Source organism: Bubalus bubalis, chromosome 24 (assembly GCF_019923935.1).
Source record: "Bubalus bubalis isolate 160015118507 breed Murrah chromosome 24, NDDB_SH_1, whole genome shotgun sequence".
NCBI classification, from domain to species: domain Eukaryota; kingdom Metazoa; phylum Chordata; class Mammalia; order Artiodactyla; family Bovidae; genus Bubalus; species Bubalus bubalis.
In genome coordinates, this window is record NC_059180.1 from 6258461 (window position 1) to 6280759 (window position 22299).

The 22299-nt window shown below is 57.1% G+C and overlaps 2 protein-coding genes across 5 annotated transcripts; one reads left to right on the forward strand and one right to left on the reverse strand.

The window, feature by feature from the left end:
* Positions 1 to 22: 22 nt before the first annotated feature.
* On the reverse strand, positions 23 to 13930 carry LRCH4 (leucine rich repeats and calponin homology domain containing 4). Of its 4 annotated transcripts, XM_044935634.2 has the most exons (22): positions 13891 to 13930; positions 13717 to 13818; positions 13408 to 13474; positions 11794 to 11940; positions 10463 to 10876; positions 6883 to 7027; positions 6596 to 6722; positions 6291 to 6396; positions 4398 to 4534; positions 4132 to 4247; positions 3892 to 3991; positions 3584 to 3674; positions 3416 to 3492; positions 3248 to 3309; positions 3033 to 3158; positions 2841 to 2909; positions 2639 to 2748; positions 2414 to 2497; positions 2107 to 2192; positions 1838 to 1975; positions 1667 to 1744; positions 752 to 1379 (listed from the first exon to the last, which is right to left on the reverse strand). In XM_044935634.2, the coding sequence occupies exons 5-22, from the start codon at positions 10680 to 10682 to the stop codon at positions 1182 to 1184; spliced, it is 2070 nt and encodes a 689-aa protein (XP_044791569.2). In that variant the 5' UTR covers positions 10683 to 10876; positions 11794 to 11940; positions 13408 to 13474; positions 13717 to 13818; positions 13891 to 13930; the 3' UTR covers positions 752 to 1181. The 4 variants fall into 4 exon arrangements, with proteins under 4 accessions (XP_044791571.2, XP_044791569.2, XP_044791568.2 ...); XM_044935636.2 differs by lacking the exons at positions 752 to 1379; positions 13717 to 13818; positions 13891 to 13930 and adding an exon at positions 23 to 404 and having other exon boundaries at positions 13408 to 13709; XM_044935633.2 differs by lacking the exons at positions 13717 to 13818; positions 13891 to 13930 and having other exon boundaries at positions 13408 to 13709.
* Positions 11204 to 22058, forward strand: FBXO24 (F-box protein 24). Its single transcript, XM_045164336.1, has 12 exons — positions 11204 to 11358; positions 11483 to 11577; positions 13037 to 13191; positions 13438 to 13539; positions 13661 to 13844; positions 14810 to 15048; positions 15301 to 15535; positions 16980 to 17138; positions 17411 to 17532; positions 17800 to 17931; positions 20928 to 21098; positions 21436 to 22058. The coding sequence occupies exons 1-12, from the start codon at positions 11204 to 11206 to the stop codon at positions 21796 to 21798; spliced, it is 2112 nt and encodes a 703-aa protein (XP_045020271.1). The 3' UTR covers positions 21799 to 22058.
* Positions 22059 to 22299: the final 241 nt, after the last annotated feature.

Below are 22299 nucleotides of genomic sequence, written 5' to 3' on the forward strand. Positions count from 1 at the left end.
CACACACACACACACACATATCTGAGGGATGACCTAGAGGGCTTCCGGCTTCTCTTTATTGCACTTGACACAACATCCAGCTCCCCGTCTTCCATCCCAGACCCTTGGCCGCACCCAGAGGCGGCCGCGCGCCTTGCTGGGCCGACCTGCTTCCAACCTCCTGGGCAGAGGTGCCCGAGGCATAGGGCCAGGCCCGAGGCCGCCCTCACCAGTCCTCGCTAGAGAGCGGAGCCCAGACGCCACTGTCTTCGGTTCCTGGGGCCCCCGCCGGGTTGGGCCCCTGCACCCCGACCTCAACCCTAAGGCCGTTCCAGCAGTGCATGGATGACAGCAGCGACGTAGGGGAGGCCCTTTCCCGGGGCCCCCTCCTCTTCCAGGATGTGGTGGGGCTGGCACAGGGACTCCTGGGGGAAGGGGCCTGGGTTAAGTTCCCCTTATCACCTCCTCCTCTCGGCTGTGGGGTAGGAGACACCCTAAAGGAGCCTGGACCAAGGGGGCTGACGGGATGTAGCAGACAAAGGTCAAGGGCACCCTGGACATGGCTTGGGGACTACTGAGATGCAAGGAAGCTGCCAGAGGGTAACAGAAGGGAGATGACACAGCGGGCCGAGGCCTAGAGGGGAGGACAGACCTGCCATTTTCAGAGGAAAATGCTGGAGTAGGCGGGCTGGCACACAGAGCCCAGGGGACACGGCTGGGGCTGGGCCCAGCACAGCAGGAGCAGACGCACACACACAAACACACAGGCAGCCACGATCTGTACAATTTATACAAGAGACAGGGACCCAGCCTGGGCCCCTGCATCCCCTACAAATATAGAGTTCTCTCTACAAAATATAGATAATTTAGCCCCCTATAGCAGCCGGGGGGTGGGGGGGGGGGGTGGGGGCGGGGTGCAAGGAGGAAGGTTAAGATCCGCCCTCTGGGGAAGCGGGGAGAGAACTTGAAGGCACCATCAGCACGCAGGGGGAGGGCCAGTGGGAGGGGCTACAGGAGGGGATCAGAGGCTGGGGGCCCAGGGTCTGGGGGTACCAGAGTGGGGCCTCTGAAGTCAGTGTGTATGAGGGGTGGGGTTCACTAGTGTCTTTGGTAGGGGCTGAAGGCACCACTGGTGGGGAGGGGGTTGCACAGGAGTCTTATAAATAGAAAGAGGGCAGGGTAGGGGAGGGTGGCTTCGGGTCCTAGGAACCCAGGAGCCGAGTATAGACGACACAGAGCAGCAGCATGAGGACCACGTAGAAGAGGATGAAGCCGCCCAGACCGGAGGGGGGCCAGGGGGGCGGGGGGGCCCTGCCCCCCACCCGCTTCACAACCTCCAGGGTGGTCCACAGCCCCTGGGCGGTGCCCTGGAGGAGATCTGAGGGCGAGCACAGGTCAGCCTGGGAAGGGAGAGTAGGACAGATGGACAAGACAAAGGACACACGTCAAGAGCAGCAGCAAGACCATCCTTCCCACCCCTGCCCTCACATGCAGGGCCAGAGCCACGCCGACATGCAGGGAGCGGGAAGGGAGGCATGCGGGGGACACACAGGAGGGCTGGTGGCTGTGCTTCCTTCTGGGGAGCAGAGACCCCCGTGAGCACCCATGCAGAGGGCCTCGCTGAGCCCAGGATACCGCACCCTTTATAGGAGAGACCAGCCCTGCGCCCGAGAGCACACCCCCATACCTCAGGTACCCCCATTTTTCGACAGGCTTCTAAGAAACTCTCCACATTCTTCCGAGACTTGAGGGCACTGAGTTTTGGCTGAGGGTAGGTAAGAAAGGAAAGAGGGAGTAAGAGAGAGGCCCCAGGGGTTCCTGCCCCAACCCCTACTTCCTGCCCTGGGCGCCAACTGACCACAGCAGGCGAGGGCACGTGAATGAAGGGCACACAGCGGGGCCGCAGCTGGTTGGCCAGCTGACAGAGGATGACCCCGTTGGCCAGAGCCTCGGCCAGGTCATCGGGCAGGGGCCGCTGCAGCTGGCACTCAAGCACCTGGGAGATGGGAAGGAGGGGGAGAGGTCAGAGTCTCCAGAGGAAGTACCAGGCTGGGCCAGGAGGAGGCTGAGGGAAGCTGGGAAGCTCAGGGGCCCACGCGGAACCCACATGAGTCCCACCTCTCATACCTGGCGCAGCTGAGCCATCACCTCCTTTTCATCCAATAGCTGGGGGGATCGCCGAGGTCTCGAGACAGTGTCTGGTGAGGAAGGGCCTGGAGGAAAGGGGGGTGTGGGGCTGTCTCCACCGCCCACCATGGACTTTGTAGCCGGGTCGCAGTGTCTGGCACCCACATCTCCTGCCTCTGTGCTTGTGGGATTTTCCACACAAAGGGACAATTGACCAGAGAACTTCTAGGCCACAAGGGATGACCCCAGCCTGGAGCGTAGCACTGCATTAGTACTGGGTTAGTACTGGGGAGGGGGCAAGACCCACCTGAGCTGCTCTGAGAGGAAGAACGGAAGAGGAAGCTGTTTGGTCTCTGAATGGAGCTGAGCGGCCGGGGAGCAGGTGCGGTCGCTGGGGGCCGGAGCCAGGGGACAGGGACGGGGGAGAGAAACACCTCCTCAGTGTCCTACCCCTCCCTCAGGCCGCCAGGCCTCAGCCCCCCCCTCCCACCTACACAGGCCCCCATCCTCCACCCAAAGCCCCCCCTCCCACCTGGTCCAGATGGAAGCGGGGGCTCCTGGGAGGTGGAGGCAGGGGCAGGGGTGGGGGCTCCCTGCCCCGCTGACGCTCCAAGCTGGGTGGTGTTGGACCTGGACGTGCCGCTGAGGAGACAGAAGGGGAATCAGAGGGGTGGTTGGGGCAAGGGTGTGCACGCAGGGTGGGGACTGAGAGACGTGGAGTCCAGGACACATACTTGTAGGTGGCCTGAGTGGACGAGGCACCGGGACCCCCACCAGCAGCCCTGACCCCCAGCTTCAGAAAACTAGAAAAGGAAGGAGACACAGGGTCAGCAGTGCCCGGCAGGGCTCCGCCACCCCCAAGAGACAGAGAAGCGCGTGGGGGCTCCCTGCCAGCGCCCACCGCCAGGCCGCCACTCGACGCGCACCTGTCCTTCCTGGGAGCCCCCCACACCACGCTCTGCTGCTGCTGCTGCTGCTGCCGCCGCTCACGCTCCTGCCACAGCTGCAAGGTGTCCGGGCGCCGCCGCTCCTCCCCCGCCGGCTCCTCCCGCCTGAGGGCAGAGGGACAGAGGCAGAGCTGGGTAGGGGAGAGGAGACGCGTGTGAAGGGAGGGGTGCTGCCTCGGGTGGCTCCGCGGTACCTGCTGCTCGGTGCCCTCTCCCCGTCTCCTGCCGCAGGGCTCGACTCTGGTGGCCGCGGCTCCTGAAGACAGAACAGCAGAGGGGCTGAGGGGGTCCCCGAGCCTGCCCTGGCTTGCTCCCGCCGGCTCTCTTACAGTAGATGGACACGGGATGCTGCGGCCCCTCACCTCGCCGGTACCTCGCTCCTCATCCTCCCCAGGCACGTGGCTGTCGATGAAGTCGATCTGCTCAGGGTCTCCGTCAGCTAGAGAGAGCAGGGCGTGTCAGTGAGCGGAGTGGGGCGCTAAGGGCCTCGTCCACGCCCCCAGCCCACAGCCCATGACCCCACTGCTCACCAGAGCCATCCTCCTTTCTCTCCCTAGGCCCCCGCGGCTCCCGGGCCAGCTCTGAGATCCGGAACGACAACTCGGAGAATTCATCCGTTGACTGGAAGTGCAGAAAGGCAGAGATGGGAGATAGACCCTCCAGAGTCCGGGGCCCGTGGTGAACCAGCCCTTCCCTGAGGTACTTGGACGAGGGACTGAAGAAGATGGCTCCAGCCACCCTCATCACTCTGAGCTTTCAAGGCAGAAGACGAAGGGTCCTAGCTCAGGTTCTCCCTGGGGCCGAGATCCCCTGTGTCCCGTGGGAAGGAGGCCCTTACCTCATTTCCAGACCACCTCTTGCTGCCACTGTCAACGCTGTGGAAGCCCGAGTCCAGCCCGCCATCGTACCGACGTCCCGGAAACAAGTCCTCAGCAGGGCTGGCGCCAGCCAGGGAAAGCCAGTCAGCCCCGTTCCGGGTGGCCACCCCCTCATCCACCCTCTGGAAACCACGGGGTCCCTGGTGCTGGGGAGAGGTATAAGTATCCAGGGGCTTCCTTCCTTCCCATGTGGAACTTACCAGGGGCTGAAACTCGGGGGGCGGGAAGGAGCAAGGTCCCCCAGTGCAGACCCGCCGCGCCGCCCAGCCTCTGTTGACAAATACTTGAAGATGTGAAGTTTCCCCTTCAGGCAGATCTGGGTGTGGAGACGCACAGTGAGGGGAAGGGGGGGGATCCCTGGATCCTGCTTGACTACCAAAGGGACCCACGCCCCCGACTCCTGCCCACTCTCGGCCAGCCCTGCGCCCTCTCCCACCGCTACCGCCCAGCCCTGCTCCCAACTCACCTGGGCAGGTGGGCTCTGCAGGGGGTTGCTGTCCAACAGAATGACCTGCAGGTGCCTGAGGCGGCAGAAGGAGACCGGGATGCGGGAGACACGGTTACAGGAGAAATCCAGGCGGACAAGAGGAAGGTCCCCCAGCTCTGGGGGTGGGTGAGGGAGAAGTCAGGAGCATGCTCAGGGGCAGGGCCTTGTGCTCACTTCCTCTGCCCCCGGCTGGCATGTCACCTCTCTGGCAGCCCCTCTGCCCTGGTGGGCGGAGGGCGCTCCCCAGGAACCACCACCCTGCTCCTCTGCCCACTCAAACTGACTTTAGCTGCTGCCCATCCGCTTCTCCTCCCTGCCCACTCCACCCCACTGCCACTTCCTCCTTCTCAAGTGTTCATCACAGGGCCCAAATCAAACTGTGACACCTTGTTGCTCAAAAGCCTTCCAGGACTTGCAGCCAGGGCTGCTGCAGGTAAGCGGGCAGTGTCCTGCACAAAGGCACGGCATGAGGGGGCGGCAACCCCCAGGCACTCTACTTAGTCAAGCCCTGGCCCACCCGCAGGAGAATGGTACACTTCTCCACTTCTCAGAGAGACCCCCTGGATTAGTGATGAGCCGAGACACAGGATAAGAATGAAAATCGCTGCTCTCTAGTCAAGCAGCATTCCCTGGTTAAGGAGTTCATAACCTGGCTCTGCCCACATTCCCCACCTCGCTTCCCACCCTCACACCACATCAGCCCGCCCTCCAGCCCCTTGGCTCTGGCCTCCCCACATGCTGTCTGCTCAGCTAGGAGAGCCCCAGTTTTCTGTTCATGCATCTTTCCAGGTTCAGCTCAGGTGTCACTTCTTCTCTGAAATCTTTTCAGACACTAGGCTGGAATTTATTGCTCCTTCCTCTGTTTCCCCAGGGTATTTTGCTGGGGTCTCTTATGGCCCAGAGAGAGCTCTGATCAAATGCTTATTCGTACCCCTACCATCTTAGAAGAAGGATGGGAGGAGCCCAGAGAAACAGGTAGCCACCTGACTCCCCTCGCCTGCTTTTCAAAAACACAGGTAGCACGGCTGCAGTCCTTTCCACCAGTCCTGGCTTGCCTTCTTAACCATTCCGTGCTGGACCTCCCTGCTCTACACATAGGGGTGCATCTGCCTGGGCTGCAGAAGGATGGGGAACTCTCCTTGAAAGGTCAACTCCTACTGTGCCTCGGGGCCGAGGTCTTCCCCAGGGTCCCAGGCAGAGCCACATGGCTCCCTCCAGCGTCTATGGCTTTAAGTTTCCTGTCCTAGCACCTCCCTCTGCTTGTCTCTCCCCATTAAGCCATTAAATCTTCAGAGCTGGCCCCAGAACTGAGTGACATCACTCACATCTACCTAGTCCCCACCTAAAACACAGGAAACACACACACACACGCACGCACGCACGCACGCAAAGCTGACTGAATAAAGGAAGGTGTGCCTGCTTTGGAGCAGAGGCTATCAAGTGTCGGGGTGCATCACAATTAGCTCATTAAAATGGGCTTGCTTGGGCTCCAGCGCGCTGGTTCAGAATCTCTGGGGAGGCAGCACGGGGCCTCACCGGACTCGGGTTTTGAGAGCTTCATCTGACCGTGAAATTCTACAGGATGCCTGGCGATGCACTCACCTACTGCCCTCGCTGTACCTTCCCCCATATCTGTCAAGTACAGCTAATAACCCCTGCCTTACCGGCTTCAGAGGGGTGCTGGTCAAGAGCAAGGAAAATAATTTACAGTGCATTTCATACATGGCAAAACCCTGGGCGACTAAGGTATCATTATTCAAGGTAGACACACACACACCCCCTGACACCCTCTAGGTCAGGCATTCAAGGTAGACACACACGCACACACACACACACACACACCCCCTGACATCCTCTAAGTCTTTTCCTCACCATCAGGCAGGGTACTGAGCTGGTTCCTCCGAACGTTGAGATCCCGCAGGGTAGGGAGGCTGCACAGCTCCGTGGGGAGCGACTGCAGCTCATTGCTGCTCACGTCCTGGAATGAGGAAAGACAAGGAAAGACGTGGGGAAAGAGCATCAGACCTGGACCATCAGAAACTGCCTCCTGGACCAGGCTACTTCCTTTGGTCTCGTCCTTTCCCCTAGGGTGCATCCCGCCTTTCCCTGCCCTCCTGCCAAAAGTCCCTAGTGCCTGGTTCAGCCATCCCCCCAGTCTCCCTGCTCCCCATCCTCACGAGCTGTCGCAGGCTCCCCAGGGCACTGATGTCGGGAGGCAGGGCTCCCAGTTTGTTGTTGCTGACGATGAGCACTCGCAGGGGCAGCTGACAGATGTAGGGCGGCAGCGATGACAGCTGGTTTCGGCTGCAGGAGGGAGAAAGGCAATGGGTTCTCCCTCCAGGCAGGAACTCTCCCGTGTTGCCCTACTTTCTGGGTCACGGGGAGGGTCACTCAGGGTGCCATGCACTGGTACTTGGGGCTGAGAAGGACAACCCCCTACTCTCCTGTGGCCCTGCCTCCCTACCTGAGGTTGAGGTAGGTGAGAGCGGTGAGATTCCCCAAGGCTGGGTTCAGGCATCTCAGACAATTGTGGTACAAGCTCAGGCCCTCCAGGGACACCAGCTGGCATGCCGCCTCTGGCACCTCGGGGAACCGGTTCCGGGACAGGTCTAGGGGAAACAAGTGTCAGGGGGGAGCTTGCAAAGGCCCAGTCCTGGACAGGAGGATCCTGAACTTCCCCGGAGCCAGTTGCCCAGCCCTCTATCTCCCTAGCCAACCTAAAGAATCAGACCTATAAACCTGGACTCCCTAGAGTTTAAGAAGAAAGACTTCATAACCTGGAGCACACTCCAGGTATGACCAGAAGGGCAAAGGCAAGACTGGGCTGGAGAAGCCTAGACTGGGGGGTGGGGGGAGGGTGAGCCACACACACTGTCTTCAGACACACAAACGCAAGGCTATTCTACAAGGGTGGTTAGATTCTCTACCTCCTGTGGTCCCTGCTGTCCTGTGATGCCTGAGGAGGTGGAAGGCAAAGGTCATAGGAGAAGGTTGATGCTCCAAAGGAACTAGCAAGGTGATGGGCTGGGAGGTCCAAGGTAAGACTATAAGCCACCCCTGTGGGAGATGACCAAGAAGGCTCCTCCCTCCTAAGGGCTCTGTCTCCCACCCTCAACCTATCTTCAACCTAGGGGGAAAACCAGGGGTCATTAGAGCCTAGTCCAGAGACCTGACGCTGGCCTACAGATTTTCACCAACCCCTGGGACCAGCAAGCCAGGCCCATGGGACTATGAAGATTCCGAGGACCTGAGGGAAAGACAAGTGGACCAAGCCGGAGGTGGGAACTGGAGTCCCAGGCAGGGATTGGGCTCCTTCCTACCCTCTTCCACTCCCAACAGCCTGCCTCTACTTCCTCTCTCACTTTTACCCAGACTTCAGACCAACGCCTGTGTCTTGGGCATGGGCGAGGCGTGGAAAGGGCAGAAAGGAGGGGAGAGTCTATTGCCATCCTTTTATCTCAACAAGTGGCTTGCTAGACCAGGGCAGGGTTCCTGCCAGGCTGGAGGCATTCACTGCTCAGACCTCTGCAGCCGGGTTTCTGCTTTCTCTGCTCAGCCCGATTGGGAGGGGCCCAGGGCCTGCTGGGGGAAGTCCCAGGCCATGGAGCTTGGGTGAGCTTCTTAGAGGGCCCTCTCCAGGGAAGGGCAAGCAAAAGCCGTGGGGAGGGGAAGCTGGGGTTATCCCCCAAGGAGGTGAGTCTTGTGACAGGAAATGAAGCAGAAACAATCTGTTGGCTTCTGTCTCTGGTGGGCCCTGTGTTTACCAGGGTGGATGACAGCCTGACGCCCCAGGAACCCCCTCTGCTCCCAGCCCTGCTGTGCACAGAAAAAAGACCTGTCACAGGAGAAGACCGTTCCAGAGAGGCTGGGAGGGTCAGATGCGTCTGCCCGCCCCGCCCACTCCACCTGCCTGCTTTCTCTGGTGTACACTGCAGGGGCCTGTGGGAGAAGGGGTGGGGAGCAAGTTCTGATGGGGTGCACAGGGGGCAAAAGCTCAGAGGAGCGGAAGGGAGCAGGGCTGGAGGAGGCAGGGCCTAGGAGGCACAGGATGTGGTCTGTGAGAGAACGAGCTGCACTTCTCTTTTGTGAGCTCCGCCCCTCCCCCACCTCAGGATTCATCTTGCTATCAGGGCCCCAGGAACAAGTCCAAGGAACATCAGGGACCTAGGCCATGGGACAGCATGCGCAAGGAACACGCTGGCTCAGAAAGAGCTGGGCAAACAGGAGGAGAGCTTCCACATGATTGGGGTGGCAGTGCTGGAAGCCTTTAGTCTGTCAGGGCTGAAGGGCAAGGAGGTGTGGAGAGCAGGGTAAGGGCAACACTGACTGGCTCCCTGTCACTTCCCCTTTCCCACCCCGTTACAGGCACCCTGCATGGGGAGAGGGGCCAGAGGAGAAAGCCTGGGATGAGAGAGGCCCACCTGGCCTAGAACCTGGGCCCTGAAAGGACTGAGGGCTCCTGTGTGGAGAGCAGGGCAGAGAGGGGGTCACAGGAAGCTGGGACTGTCCCAGGAAAACAGGCTGCACCCTGAGCTGGGCTGCACCCTGAGCCGGAATTCTGGGGGAGGAGGCGGGAGGGGGTGGGAGCTGGGAGGGGCCCCGGAGTTCTTGGGAGTTTTCCCCAGGAGTCCACTCTCACAGACAGAGCCCTAAGGAAGTAAAGAATAACATTTGGTCTTTGTCAAAAAACAAGCAAGGGGGAGGGGAAAGGGAACAGACGGCGAGTGTCACCCAGCTGCTGAGGTCAGTCTGGAGCTGGGGGGTTAGGCGGCTGGGGGAGACTGAGAGGGACGGCAGTGGCTCCCGGGTTGCCTGAACTCACTCGCCGCAGAGGCAGCCAGTGAGTTTACCTAGCAACCCAAGACAAGCGGAGTGGTTTCAACTGGTTCTCTCCAGACAGTCGAGGAAAGACTAGGGTGTTTGCAAGTGAGCAGGCACCTGCTAGGCAGGGAATGCAGTCCCAGGGCAGTGTCATCAGGGGGTCACTCTCATCCAGCCTCAAGTCCCACCCTAGGCTCCGCTGGGGTGGGGCTTTGGGAATGCGGTCCTCCGCCCCTCTCCCAATCCCCACCCTCCCAGCTGCCAGCCCAAGGTCAGCGTCGGCCTTCTGAGCAGCTGAGGCCTGACTCACCTGTCACAGTGGAGTCCCCTACACCCTACCATCAACAGACACCAGGGTGGAGGGCGCATGATTAGAGGGATCCTAGGGGTGGGGGAGTGGGAAGGGCAGTGGGGACCGTCCCTAGCTAAGATTTCCTTCCTTTCAGCAACTGCCTCAAGTCCCTCCCCCCTGGGGAAAAGCAGAAACTGAAATGGGAATTCTAGGGTCTCTATGAGATCACAGGCTCCACAGTGACCTCACACACGCAAGGAGGAGGAGGAGTCTCAGATAAAGGGGTTAGGATAATGGGAGGAAGAACTCGCGCAGAAAAGAGTTGGGGGAGGTGGGAGATTTGCTTCTTTTCCACAGGCTGGCTGGGTGAAGAGTGGAGAGAGGCAGCAGCCTTAGGGGGCGGGACTACCAAGCGAAGGACACAAACTTGGGGTTGTCAGGGGCAAATCTATGGGAAGCGGGGGCCTGGGGCTGCTCGTATCTCGGTGGAACAGGGGAAAGAGCTGGAAACGAAGTGAGGAAAGAGAAAGGAGTCACGGGGGGTTTGGGGGGGAGGGGCTTTCGGGGGCTGCTTTATGGAATGACCAGAACTAAGGTTGAAGAGATCACGCAAATAAGCCAACCAGGTTAGGAGCGGGACCATTCTACAGGTGCGCAGATATGCAAATAAAGAGCAGCAGAGGGTGGGGGGGGGGGGGCTATCACGACGCTAGGCCAGGGACTCTGGGTGTTCAGCAAGGGCTCGTTGTCTAGTAGTTCTTAAAGTGGCGAGGGGGCTGGTAGCGGACTTATGCAAATCCAAAGAATCCAGAACTCCGATGGCCAGGTGATGGGGCGGGCCAGACGCCCCGGCCCCGGGAAGAAACAAGCGAGGGGCGGGACTATGCAAACGAGGGTCCCGGCCGGGCTCGGGGCCTGGTTGCACACTCACCAGCCTGGGTGATGTCTGACAGGTCGTAGCTGCGAGCCGCGCCCCGGGGGAAGTGCTTCAAACGCCGGTTAGACAGGTTCAGGGTCCCAGTGGCCACGGCCTCCTCTAGGGCCCGCTCTGCACTGCGGCTCCCGGGCAGACCTGGAGACCCTGGGACGGAGGTCGTGGCCGCCGCCTCCTCACCCCCGACGGCGAGTGGGGCCGCCACCGCCGCCGCCATCCGCTCCCGGCGGCTCCCGCTGCCTGACTGACGGGGACCCGCCGTCCCTCCTTGCCCCTCCCCCTCCTCGGAGCCGCCGTAGTCGCTTCCCGGGGGGAGGGAGCGGGCTCAGGGACCCGGCGGGCCAATCGGGACCCCGAGAAGCGTCGGAAGTGGCTAATCAGAACCCGTCGGGAGGGGTGAAGACTCCCGCACTGAGTGAGGCGAGAAGAAGGGAGGGGGACGAGATTAGAGCGCTCGCCAACGGCCGAGGTTCCAGGCCGGCCCGCCCCGCGCAGCCGCACCCAATCACAAATCTCAGGAGTGGGGATGGAGCCAATCAGGTCCAATCAGGAGGCGGAGACGCCCGGGGCTCCACTCTGCGGGGCTGGAGGCCGAGAAAGGCAAACCCTAAGCCTCGTCCAACGAGGACCAATCGCAAGCCAGATGTAGGCGAGTGACTGTCAAGAAGGCCTATTAGGTCCTCCCAAGGGAACCTGGCCCGGCCTCTTCTCTGAGGGACGGCTCTACCTACCAATAGTATGGGCGAGAAGAAGGCCCCCCCCCCCCCCTTCGCTAAGGAGGAGGCGGGTGAACTGGAACTTTTTGAGACTGAGATAAAAGAATGCGAGCGCACCGCGCTCGGCCGGCTCCAAGCGGTTGCAAGGGTAGAAGTTAATGTGTGCAAGTTGGATTTGTGAGCAAGCGAGCTCAAAGCTTTGAGGACCGTGGGGACTAGGGGGAGCGGGAGGCACGGTGATGCCTGAGGCCAATGTACAGAGGGGTCGTTGCCGCAGAAGGGATTGTGGATGCCATTCCAGCTGCGAAGGCTGGGGGCCCCCCGACAATCTGGAGTCCGAGCCGACCAGTGGCTTCCTAGGGGCTGGAGATACCCAGCTCAACTCCTGGAGAAAGGGTTAAGGAAGACCCGGAAAGCCTCGAAAATACACCCGGGCTATCCCGCTGCCCAAAGGAGCGTGCCTGGCTGGGCAGAAATTGTGATGATCAAACCTGCGGGATTAGTCTAGAAGGGACCACCCTCACCTAGAAGAAGTCCTCCGTTTTACAAACGAGGAAATAAACGGAGGGAAGTTGATGAGAAGTTGTCAAGAGAAAACAGCAAGTTACTAACAGCTCGCACTGGAAGCCAGGCTTCTCCCTGCATCAGCTTTTGCGTTGGACTTTTTTTCTGTTCGCCTCTCTTCTTTGGCTTCCAAGGTGAAACGGAGTGAATAAAGAGGACCCAGATGCAAGAGGAAGCTGCCTATACTTGTACCGTCTGCTGAGAGATATTAACATCCTGTTAGGTGGCATAAGGACCTAGTATAATCCACTTAATTGGTTAACAGTTGCCTAGCCACAGTAGCTGAAGAATCTCTCCCATAAGTCACAACTCAGATGTTGACATTCCGAGACATTTATTGAATTATTAGAATTCCATCCTATGTGTCTCAAACTAGGTGTTTACTGGTCCCCCTAAGTAAGGGAGTTGGATTGGATGGTTGACAGTCTACTAACACAGAAAACGAATGAGTCTATAATACTGTGCAGCTGAGAGCTGGTTGTCCAGGCCTAAATTCTTCAGCGTTGCTGGGACAGCCAGCCACTCCTTAGATGTATAGGTGCAGATCTTCTGTCCCCCTACATGGACAGATGCAGCCCCAGTTCCTGCTGCTTCTCATCCATGTCATCCCCCTCTGCCCATAAGACTAAGTTAATAGCTTAGACTCTGGGAGATATACTAAGCTTTCAGAGTAAATCTATTCCTTTCTTCCACCTTAATAGGTTGCCCTTCATGCATGCAACCATGTTACTGTCCCCAGGAAAGAAGTCTACTTTTGGATGTGTTCTTCATGAGAAAAGAGTAGTGTTTGTGCTCAGCTGTGGCTGCTGTCATCTGATGCATGCTGTCATGAGATAAATGGTCTAATTAACAGGGTCACCTTTCCCCCTCGCCTGTCAAACTGAGTTTATACTTTTATATATATATATATATATATTCTTGAGCTACAAATCCCCTGGCGGCTCTTAACTGCTAAGATATAAAGAATTCACCAGTGCTTCCCTTGCTAAAAGGGCATCAAGTGAAAAAAACACCCTGAAAGGAAAGGCCTCATCTACCAGTAGCTCACACTTTACTTGTCCTGTCCAATGCATATCCCATGAGCCCCTGGGTGGCCAGAACTGAGCTAGAACCAAGGAGCTGAGAGAAAATCCCAGGCAAGCTTGGGGAAAAATAGGTCACAGTGGCTGGGTAGTGAGGTCACAGAGAGAGGTTTGTCTGCCCCAGACTCCATAGGGGAGGAGCCTAGCAGGGCGAGGGGCCCCAGAAAGTCCCCCAAGCCCAGGCAGGGGACATGGTGTGGGAAAGGCAGCAGGGACGAGGGCCAGGGAGCTGAGTACGGGGGGCCAAGGGGCCCGGAGAGATGAGGGCAGGAGCAGGGAGGGGGCAGTCAGGATGGTGAGGAGAAGCCGGAGCCGGAAGCTGCAAAAATTGACCGGGCTGTGCAGACGGGAGGAGGGGCTCAGGGTGAGGGGGGAGGGCGGCGAAGCAAAGGGGGGACAGCAAGATGGCAGCCAGAGGTCAGGGGAGGAGTTGGACAAGGTACCAGGCAGACAGGGAGGGGTAACCCATGGACCCAGAGGAAAAAGATGGTAGGCTCTGACAACACAGAGCTGGGAGTGAGCAATGGGCCCCCCCAAATAGCAGTTAATAAGTAAGAGAAGGGAGAAAGAGAGGCATGACCTTCATGTGCACCCCCTTCTCCTTGGGCAGATAAAGCGGAGCTGCCCTTCATGTGGCCCTTCAGAACCTGGGGGTGAAGAGAAGAAGGGACGAGGAAACCCTGTTTCTGTTCAGTTGTTCCCCCCAGAGCTGGTGAGTCCTTGGGGGTGGGGAGGGTTGGTGCTTAGAATAAAGGAACCAGGGGGCAGGACAGCTGGAGAGGGGGTTGCCCCCTGACCCCTGCTTTCCCCGTCCTGCCCCCCAACCCCCACAGGTGGAGCACATCATCTCATTCCTCCCAGTCAGAGATGTGGTCGCTCTCGGCCAGACCTGCCACTACTTCCACCAAGTGTGCGACGCCGAGAGCATGTGGAGACGCATCTGTCACCGGCTCAGTCCTCGCCTTCGAGAGCAGGGTTCTGGGGTCCGACCCTGGAAGAGAGCTGCCGTTCTGAACTGTACACCTTCCCCCAAAACCTCTAGTTCTCTCTGCCTCTGTCCTACCTTATCCTGGGGTCCCTCCTGCTCCATAAAGTGGTCTGATGACCTCAGTATTCCCAGCCACCTTCCAGGACCCCTTTCTCTGGAAGAAACTTATTAGATTGAAACACACTTCAGCAAGGTCTTACTCCAAGTCTAGAGCTACTCTCAGATAGTGTCACCCAGAGCCCCTACTCCTTCTAGCATCCCTGCCAAGTTGCCCACCACATTCAAACACTTCCACATTTCGCCTTCAGACATCCTCCTCTCCCAACACCTGGAGTTTTCACTCCTCTAAACCAGGATTTCTCAACCCGATCCCTAATAAAACTTGGGGACAAATAATTTGAAGTCGGGTGAGGGGGCTGTCCTCTGCATTTGTGGGATGTTTACCAATTTCCCTCATCTCCACCTACTAGATACCAATAGCACCTCCCCGAGCTGTGACAGCCAATGTCTGTTGAGGGACAAAAATCACCCCCAGGTTGAGAAATATGCTCTAATCTCCAATCCAATAACTTCATCTCACACACCAGAGTGAAGGGAGATCCAGGCAGCACATCCAGAGCTAGGGACAAGGGAGGGCTACCAGCTTTTCCCAGTCATTCCTTTTCACTCCTCTTTCTACTTTTCTATGAATTCTTGTTAAGTCCTTTGATGTCTCCACTTCAATGCAAGTTTGGACCAAAGAAGTCCATACACTTAGCAGCATGTGTATGGCCCTGGGCTGAGGTCAGGCAGAGAATTTTAGTTCAGACATGGGGCGTAATTTCAGGTATCTTCTGAGCATTGCACAGGCTCTTTGGAAGGGGTCGTTCCCCTGGCATGGGGATGGGGAGGAGCTAAACACCCATCCATTGAGAAACCTAGTTTGCCCAAGCTCTGATTCATCTCCCTTGTGCCTTCCTGAGCCTTTAAATTTCCTTCTCTCTGTCTTCTCCAGACACAAAGGGCCTGTATTTCCAGGCATTTGGGGGCCGCCGCCGCTGTCTCAGCAAGAGTGTAGCTCCCCAGCTAGCCCATGGCTACCGCCGCTTCCTGCCCACCAAGGACCATGTCTTCATTCTTGACTACGCGGGGACCCTCTTCTTCCTCAAAAATGCCCTGGTCTCCTCTACCCTTGGCCAGATCCAGTGGAAGCGGGCCTGCCGCTACGTTGTGTTGTGTCGTGGAGCCAAGGACGTGAGTAACAGGACCCAGGCAGCCGAGACCCCATCTTTCCTCTGGGACCCCAGGGCCACACCAGTCCCGAGCTGGCATCCTCGGGACAGTGCCCTCCTATACCAGGAACCTGAAACCAAGTCCACATTTCCCAGCGCCGCACCCAAGTATCTCATCACCTACCCCCGGATCCAGCTGCCCCAGCCTCATCCCACTGCAAGGTTCTAGATCCCGGACACCTTCTTCTTATCCCACTGTTGTCTTTTCCTACAGTTTGCCTCCGACCCGAGATGTGACACAGTTTACCGCAAATACCTCTACGTTTTGGCCACTCGGGAGCAGCCGGGAGTGGTGGGCACGACCAGCAGCCGGGCCTGCGACTGTGTCGAGGTGTACCTGCAGTCCAGCGGGCAGCGGGTCTTCAAGATGACCTTCCACCACTCCATGAGCTTCAAGCAGATTGTGCTGGTTGGTCAGGAGACGCAGCGGGCCTTGCTGCTCCTCACAGGTGAGGCTTAAAGCAACTCGTTTACATATTATTTTCCTACAGAGTCTTCAGGACCCATGGCAGGAGGTGGGGGGAGAGGGGCACCTCATCCTGGTGTCGAACCAAGTATCTCTGCTTTTATCTCTCTGCTAGTCTAGGATTCTGGGTAACGTGTCATAGGAATAAAAGGCCCTGCTGCAAAAAATGGTTTGGAAAACACTGTTCTAGTGAACGCCTGATTTCTTTTTATTTATTTTTTTGCTGGTCTGCATGGCATGCAGGGGGGCTTCCCTTGTAGCTCAGTCGGTAAAGATTCTGCCTGCAGTGCAGGAGACCCAGGTTCGATCCCTGGGTTGAGAAGATCCCCTGGAGACGGAAATGGCAACCCACTGCAGTATCCTTGCCTGGAAAATCTCATGGATAGAGGAGCCTGGTGGGCTGCAGTCCATGGGGTCGCAAAGAGTCAGGCTTGACTGAGCAACTAACACTTACTTATGGCATGGGGGATCTTAGTTCCCCAACCAGGGAATGAACCTGGGGCCAAGGCAGTGAAAATGCTGGGTCCTAACCACTGGACCACCAGGGAACTCCACTACTTTATTTATTTTTTTGGCCACACCCCATGCTTGTGGGATCGTAGTAACCCCAACTCGGGATTGAACCCACACCCCTTGCATTGGAAGGTGGAACTTTAACCACTGAACCACCAGGGAAGTCCCTGCACTGATTTTTAAAATTTTAAGCATCCCAACCTCCACCAGGCACTGTACTTTATACCAGAACTACCCCCGTCTTTTTTTCAGTGTTCCCTAGATTTGACCACACTCCCAAGCCCCCAGACCTGAGACCTTCTGGACTTCTTTTTTTTTTTTTGGCCATGCCTCACAGCTTGTGAAGTTGAACCCGGGTACCCTGCCATGGAATCACAGAGTCCTAACCACCAGGGAACACTCCCCCCTCCCCCCTGCCCTTCTGGACTTCTTAATGCTAGGCAGAGCCCTGAATCCCCAGACATCATTCTTCCCAACCAGGAATCAAATTAGATTCCACCAAATCCACCTGCTAGGTTTTCTCTCCACTCGTCCCTCACACTGAATAACTCCCCTGGTTGATTTTCAGTGGTGAGAGCTGGAAGCCGGGGAACTTAAAGTCACCCCATCACCGCTCCTTGCTTCTTCTCTACACTTTTCCCTCCAGCCCACTCTAGGGCAGTAAATGTTTTGTCTTGTTAGGGCTTAGGGAGTCTCTTGAGAAGTTAATGGAGTTCCCTGGTGGCCTAGTGGTTAGGATTCGGCACTTTGGGTGTGGCGGGCCCAGGTTCCATCCCTGGTCCAGGAACCATCCGGCATGCCGCACAGCATGGCATCAACAAATAAATAACATTTTTATTTAAAAAGAAGTCAATGTGGCTATTGGAGGGTCCCTTCCCCCACACAGTTGTCTGCCTCCTTGTCCCCTCCCCCAGAGGAAGGAAAGATCTACTCTTTGGTCGTGAATGAGACCCAGCTGGATCAACCACGCTCCTACACGGTTCAGCTGGCCCTGAGAAAGGTGTCCCGTTGCCTTCCTCACCTGCGTGTGGCCTGCATGGCTTCCAACCAGAGCAGTACTCTCTACATCACAGGTAAGAAAGACAACTATCTTCCTGCTTCTCCAGACCCCAGCCTTGGACAGACCTTCCAGATACAGAGCCCTCCCTTATCCTTATTCCAGCTCGGCAGGGGATCCATAGGGCATCCTAGTCAAAACAGGTGTTTAAGTTCCCAGACATCATAGCTGGTGCATTTCTAATGGGTGTGAGACTCCCCAGAACTTGCACCTTTCATCACAGGTAGGGCCCGATCCCTAGGACATGGGTGCCCAAAGCCGCTGAGCTGAGGGCTCCTGACCCCCCAGACCAGGGGGGAGTGTATTTTGAGGTGCATACCCCAGGGGTGTATCGTGATCTCTTTGGGACCCTTCAAGCCTTTGACCCCCTGGACCAGCAGATGCCGCTTGCACTCTCACTGCCTGCCAAGGTAGGATCCTCGGGAGGGCAGGGGCGGGCGGGGCAGACCAGGAGAGGGGGCGCTTAGGGGACTGCAAGGTACTGAAGGTCTGAACTATGAGCAGGAATCAAATGATTGATCAAGGATGGAAAGGGGACCTGTGAGAGGGGTGGCATGGAAGGCGAAACTGGAAGCGATCAGCTGGGGAGGGCAGGTCAGCAGTGGGGAGACTCTGGAGCTCAGAGTTCCTCCAAAGACAACTGAACACTCACTTTGCCTTTCTGCCTTACTTCGTAGATCCTATTCTGTGCTCTTGGCTACAATCACCTTGGCCTGGTGGATGAATTTGGCCGAATCTTTATGCAGGGAAATAATAGATATGGGCAGCTGGGAACAGGGGACAAAATGGACAGAGGGGAACCCACACAGGTGAGACTGCTTCCCAGCTACTCATCCTGCCTCCCCCTTTTCCCTAATTCCCTGACCCCTGGATCTATCTCTCCACGCCTCTAATTTCCATAGAATCCACTTCTTAAAAAATACTGTATTTATTTATTCAGCTGCGCTGGGTCTTAGTTGCAGCGTGTGGGATCTTTCAATCGCAGCACATGGGATCTAGTTCCTTGACCAGGAATCAAACCCAGGCCCCCTGCATTGGGAGCACGGAGTCTTGGGCACTGGACCACCAGGGAAGTCCCAGAATCCACTTTCTAATCCCTAGGAAGTCAACCAGTTTGTAATGCTTGTGCTACTGCTGCGTGTCTCACCCGGGTTGGCACCACGAGGTGAACTTTGCGTGGCTCGTGCTGTTAGGGCAGTAGGCGTTTAGTGACATGAGGAGACCTGGGTGGACTGAAGTAACTCGAGCAGCTAAGATGTGAGCATCTCAGTGGGTTAGAGGATCCGGATGGGTACCGGGAAAGGCATCCTGTGTAACAGGGGGTGGAGACACAGCTCGCGCATCCCTGGGAAGGTAGAAAGACTGGCCTGACTAGAGCAGTTTTGGGATTCAGCAGCTACAAGGTGGTATTAAGGTGGTATTGTGTTAGTTGCTCAGTCGTGTCTGACTCTTTGCGACCCTGTCAACTGTAGCCTGCCAGGCTCTTCTGTCCATGGAATTCTCCAGGCAAGAATACTGCACTTAGTAGCCATTCCATTCTCCAGGGGATCTTCCTGACCCAGGGATCAAACCTGGGTCTCCTGCATTGCAGGCCGATTCTTTACCATCTGAGCCACCAGGGAAGCCCTATAGGTGGACACAAGCCTACAGAAGTGTTGCTTTGGGAAAGAGCAGTTGTGGGTTCTGGAGCAGGAGAAGACAACCCCCTTGGATGATTGAGACTGGGTCACCTTGCCAGAGGGCACAGCGAGAGGCCCCCCAGAGGCCGTTGAGGGACACTCGGGCTTGAGACAAGGGGTTAGGACTGGCACAGTGGGAGCAGGAACAGAGAGGAATGGAGATGTGAGGTGTTTTAAAAGAAAATGAACAGCCTCTGGAAAGTAATTACATATGAGGGCAGCAGGGTAGGATATAGTTGGCCCTGGCAGTAGACAGTATCACAAGTAAACACGTCAGTTGGAGAGGAATGCTAGTTTCGGGGGAGAAAGTGAATTTAGCCTTTTTTTTTTTTTTCAATGAGAGTAAAACACTGAAATAGAAATATCTAGCTGATTCCAAGTTGGAACAAAGTTGAAACGACAAAAGTAAAGATAAGGGGAGCAAAGCTGCGTGGTAGCCGCCATTGTGGGCAGAGGGATTGAAACTTGTCTGAGACACACCCTCAAATGCCACATCTCATGGGTACAGAAAGTTTCGCCCAGGAGGGGGTGATTAATAGTGACAGTGATAATGCAGGAATATACTCCCTGACACGGAAAGATGGTTGTGTCTTTTTTCTGGCAGGGGTGCTGCACACATTATGCGGACTTCTCAGGTGCCTCAGTGGTAAAGAATCCGCCTGCAGTGCAGGACACGTGGGAAGTGGCAGTTTCCATCCCTGGGTTGGGAAGATCCCCTGGAGGAGGAAATGGCAACCCACTCCAATATTCTTGCCTGAAAAATCCCATGGACAGAGGAGCCTGATGGGCTACCGTCCATGGGGTCGCAAAAGTGTTGGACACAAACGAGCATGCACGCACAGCACAGGTTATGCAGGCTCTGACCTGACCAGGGATTAGACCCATCTGCCCTGCAGTGGAAGCACAGAATCTTAACCACTGGACCGCCAGGGAAGTCCCAGTTGTGCCATATGTGTGTGTGTGTATAAATACACATAGATATATATGGCATATTTATCTATTATAGCTGCATCAGGTCTTAGTTGCAAATCGAAGGATCTTTGGTCTTCATTGCAGCATGGAGGATCTTTAATTGCAGGATGTGGCATCTAGTTCCCTGACCAGGGATCCAACCTGGCCCCCTGCATTGGGAATGCAGTCTTAGCTACTGGACCACCAGGGAAGTTCCCATACTTTTAAGAGAAGAAAAAAAAAAAAAAAAATCAAGAAATGGTTTACACAGCACAATCCCATTTTTGTTTAAAAATATACAGCTTGTGTATGTATATTTATAGAGGCAACACTGAAGAAGACTGCCCAGCAAGAAGTTAATAGAAGGCGGTGGGGCTTCAGTGATTTTTACATGAATTTTTGCTTGACAGTATTTTATAATTTTTCCTATAAACTTTCCTATAGTGGCCATAAATTATGTATCCACATTATCACAATTAAAGCGCTCAGTCTCAGGAGCGAGTGTGCAGGAGAGGCCCTGGTATTTGCCTGCTGGGAGGTCCAGTGCCTTAGGAGAGAAGTCATAGCATAGTAGGAAGAGAAGTCAGATCACAGAAGGTTCGGGCAAGACCGGCTGTGCAAAGAACAAGAGGCCCACCTCAGACTGATTATATAGCCAGTCTTGCTGCCTAAAACACAGAGGTCGGAAGCAGCAGGAGTCGGATGGAAGTGTTTTTCCAGAACAGTGTGGCCATTTTGAAAGGTAATGATATGACAGACTGAAAATGCTAGAGAAGGAAGGAAGGAGTCCGTGGAAGGCAGCCCTTCCTGGAATGGCACAGGGACAGAGAGAGAGGCTCTTTCTTCCCCCTTGAGGCTGAACAAGGCAGAACAAGAGACTGGACAGGCGCAGGCCTGGGGGTGAGACCAGGATGCAGACAGCAGGCCCTGGCCTTGGGCAGGAAGCCTGTTTTCCAGGGAGTGGAGAGGAGGAAGCAACAGCTGTGCTAGCGCTTCTGTGCTCAGACTGGGGCTGCCGGAGAACCGAGGAGGAGCCATGCTGCCTGCCCAGGGACGGGGAGGCTGTTCTCCGGCCCATCTCCTCCCTCCCCTCGTTTCCCTAGACTGCCCTGAGCCCTTCTGTCACCCTAGTTCCTTGGCGTTCCCCACTTAGGGACCCCGCCCTGTGTCCTCAGGTCCATTATCTCCAGCGCCCCATCGCCCTGTGGTGCGGCCTCAACCACTCCCTGGTGCTGAGCCAGGGCTCGGACTTCAGCAAGGAGCTGCTGGGTTGTGGCTGCGGGGCCGGAGGCCGCCTCCCCGGCTGGCCTAAGGGCAGCGCCTCTTTCGTCAAGCTCCACATCAAGGTCAGAGCCCAGGTTCCGGCGAGTGGGCAAGAGGGGAGGGCCAGAGCCATCAGACCCAGGGGACTGGAGCTGGGGATCCCACCAGGACCCAGGGACCCTACTTCCCAGCACGGCCCACTTCCCTTTCCAGCAGTGTACTATGGTTCCTGGCTCTCCCCCTGAGCTGATCCTGCTGGCCCTCTCTGACCTCACATGACCCTGGGGCTCAGCCAGCCAGCTCACTTGCTGGCTCCGGGCTGGTCTGAGCGGGAGGAACACAACAGCTGGAGCTTCCGGGGAACCCCGTACTGGGCAACCCCCCCACCTGCTCAGCCACACCCAGTCGCCTCTCCCCCAGGTCCCTTTGTGCGCCTGCTCTCTCTGCTCCACCAGAGAGTGCCTCTACATGCTGTCCAGCCACGACATTGAGCACCACCCAGCCTACCGGGACCTACCAGCCAGCAAGGCAGTGGGGACCCCTGAGCCCAGCCTGGGGGCTGGAGCACCCCAGGACCCTGGCGGGGTGGCCTGGGCCTGTGAGGAGTACCTCAGCCAGATCCACAACTGCCCCACACTGCAGGACCGCATGGAGAAGATGAAGGAGATCGTGGGCTGGATGCCCTTGATGGCGGCACAGAAGGATTTCTTTTGGGAGGCGCTGGATATGCTGCAGAGGGCTGCTGGAGGGGCTGGCCAAGGCCCCCCACCCCCTGAAAGCTGACCCCTCCTCTCCTAGTCTCACCCCCTGGAGGGAGAGTGTGGCCTGGGCCAGGGGCTAAGGAGAGATGGAGTGGTAGCAACAAACACGGTGTGCGCACGCGCGTGGGGAGGGGATGCAGGGGGGTGGGGCCTGCTAGACGTGCCAGGGTGGGCAGGGAACGGTTTTGTAAGATGTTCAGGGGGCTGCCCAGGAGGGGCCCCCAACCTGACTATCATGGACGAAAGATATGATTGACAAATAGAATAAAAGGCTGAATCAAGGCCTGGTTTGGAACCCTGGGGCCTGGGAGGAACCTGGGGGTGGGAGTGGGGTGGGGGTGTGGTGCAGAGTAGAAGCAGCTCAGGCTGTCAGTTCCTGCATCCATCAGCTTCCTCTCCTCTCCAGCCCCTACTTGGTTCTGCCACTTGGATCCTCCATCCACCAGACTGCGCAAGTCGCTTCCTTCTGACTCCATCCCAGAGCAGCCAGCCACCCCCAACCACTCTCCTCCTGCTTTCCTTC

What these genes read in the sequence shown, in the direction of transcription:
- LRCH4 (XM_044935634.2), bottom strand. Translation starts at nt 10,682, where the DNA reads ATGGCGGCGGCGGTGGCGGCCCCACTCGCCGTCGGGGGTGAGGAGGCG. An exon ending in CTCACCTACCTCAACCTCAG is followed by an intron (nt 6,723 to 6,882) that starts GTAGGGAGGCAG and finishes TCCCTCCTGCAG; the next exon opens with CCGAAACCAGCTGTCATCGC. An exon ending in AGAGGTGGTCTGGAAATGAG is followed by an intron (nt 3,675 to 3,891) that starts GTAAGGGCCTCC and finishes CTGCACTTCCAG; the next exon opens with TCAACGGATGAATTCTCCGA.
- FBXO24 (XM_045164336.1), top strand. Translation starts at nt 11,204, where the DNA reads ATGGGCGAGAAGAAGGCCCCCCCCCCCCCCTTCGCTAAGGAGGAGGCG. An exon ending in GCTCAACTCCTGGAGAAAGG is followed by an intron (nt 11,578 to 13,036) that starts GTTAAGGAAGAC and finishes TGGGAAAGGCAG; the next exon opens with CAGGGACGAGGGCCAGGGAG. An exon ending in TCGTCAAGCTCCACATCAAG is followed by an intron (nt 21,099 to 21,435) that starts GTCAGAGCCCAG and finishes CCTCTCCCCCAG; the next exon opens with GTCCCTTTGTGCGCCTGCTC.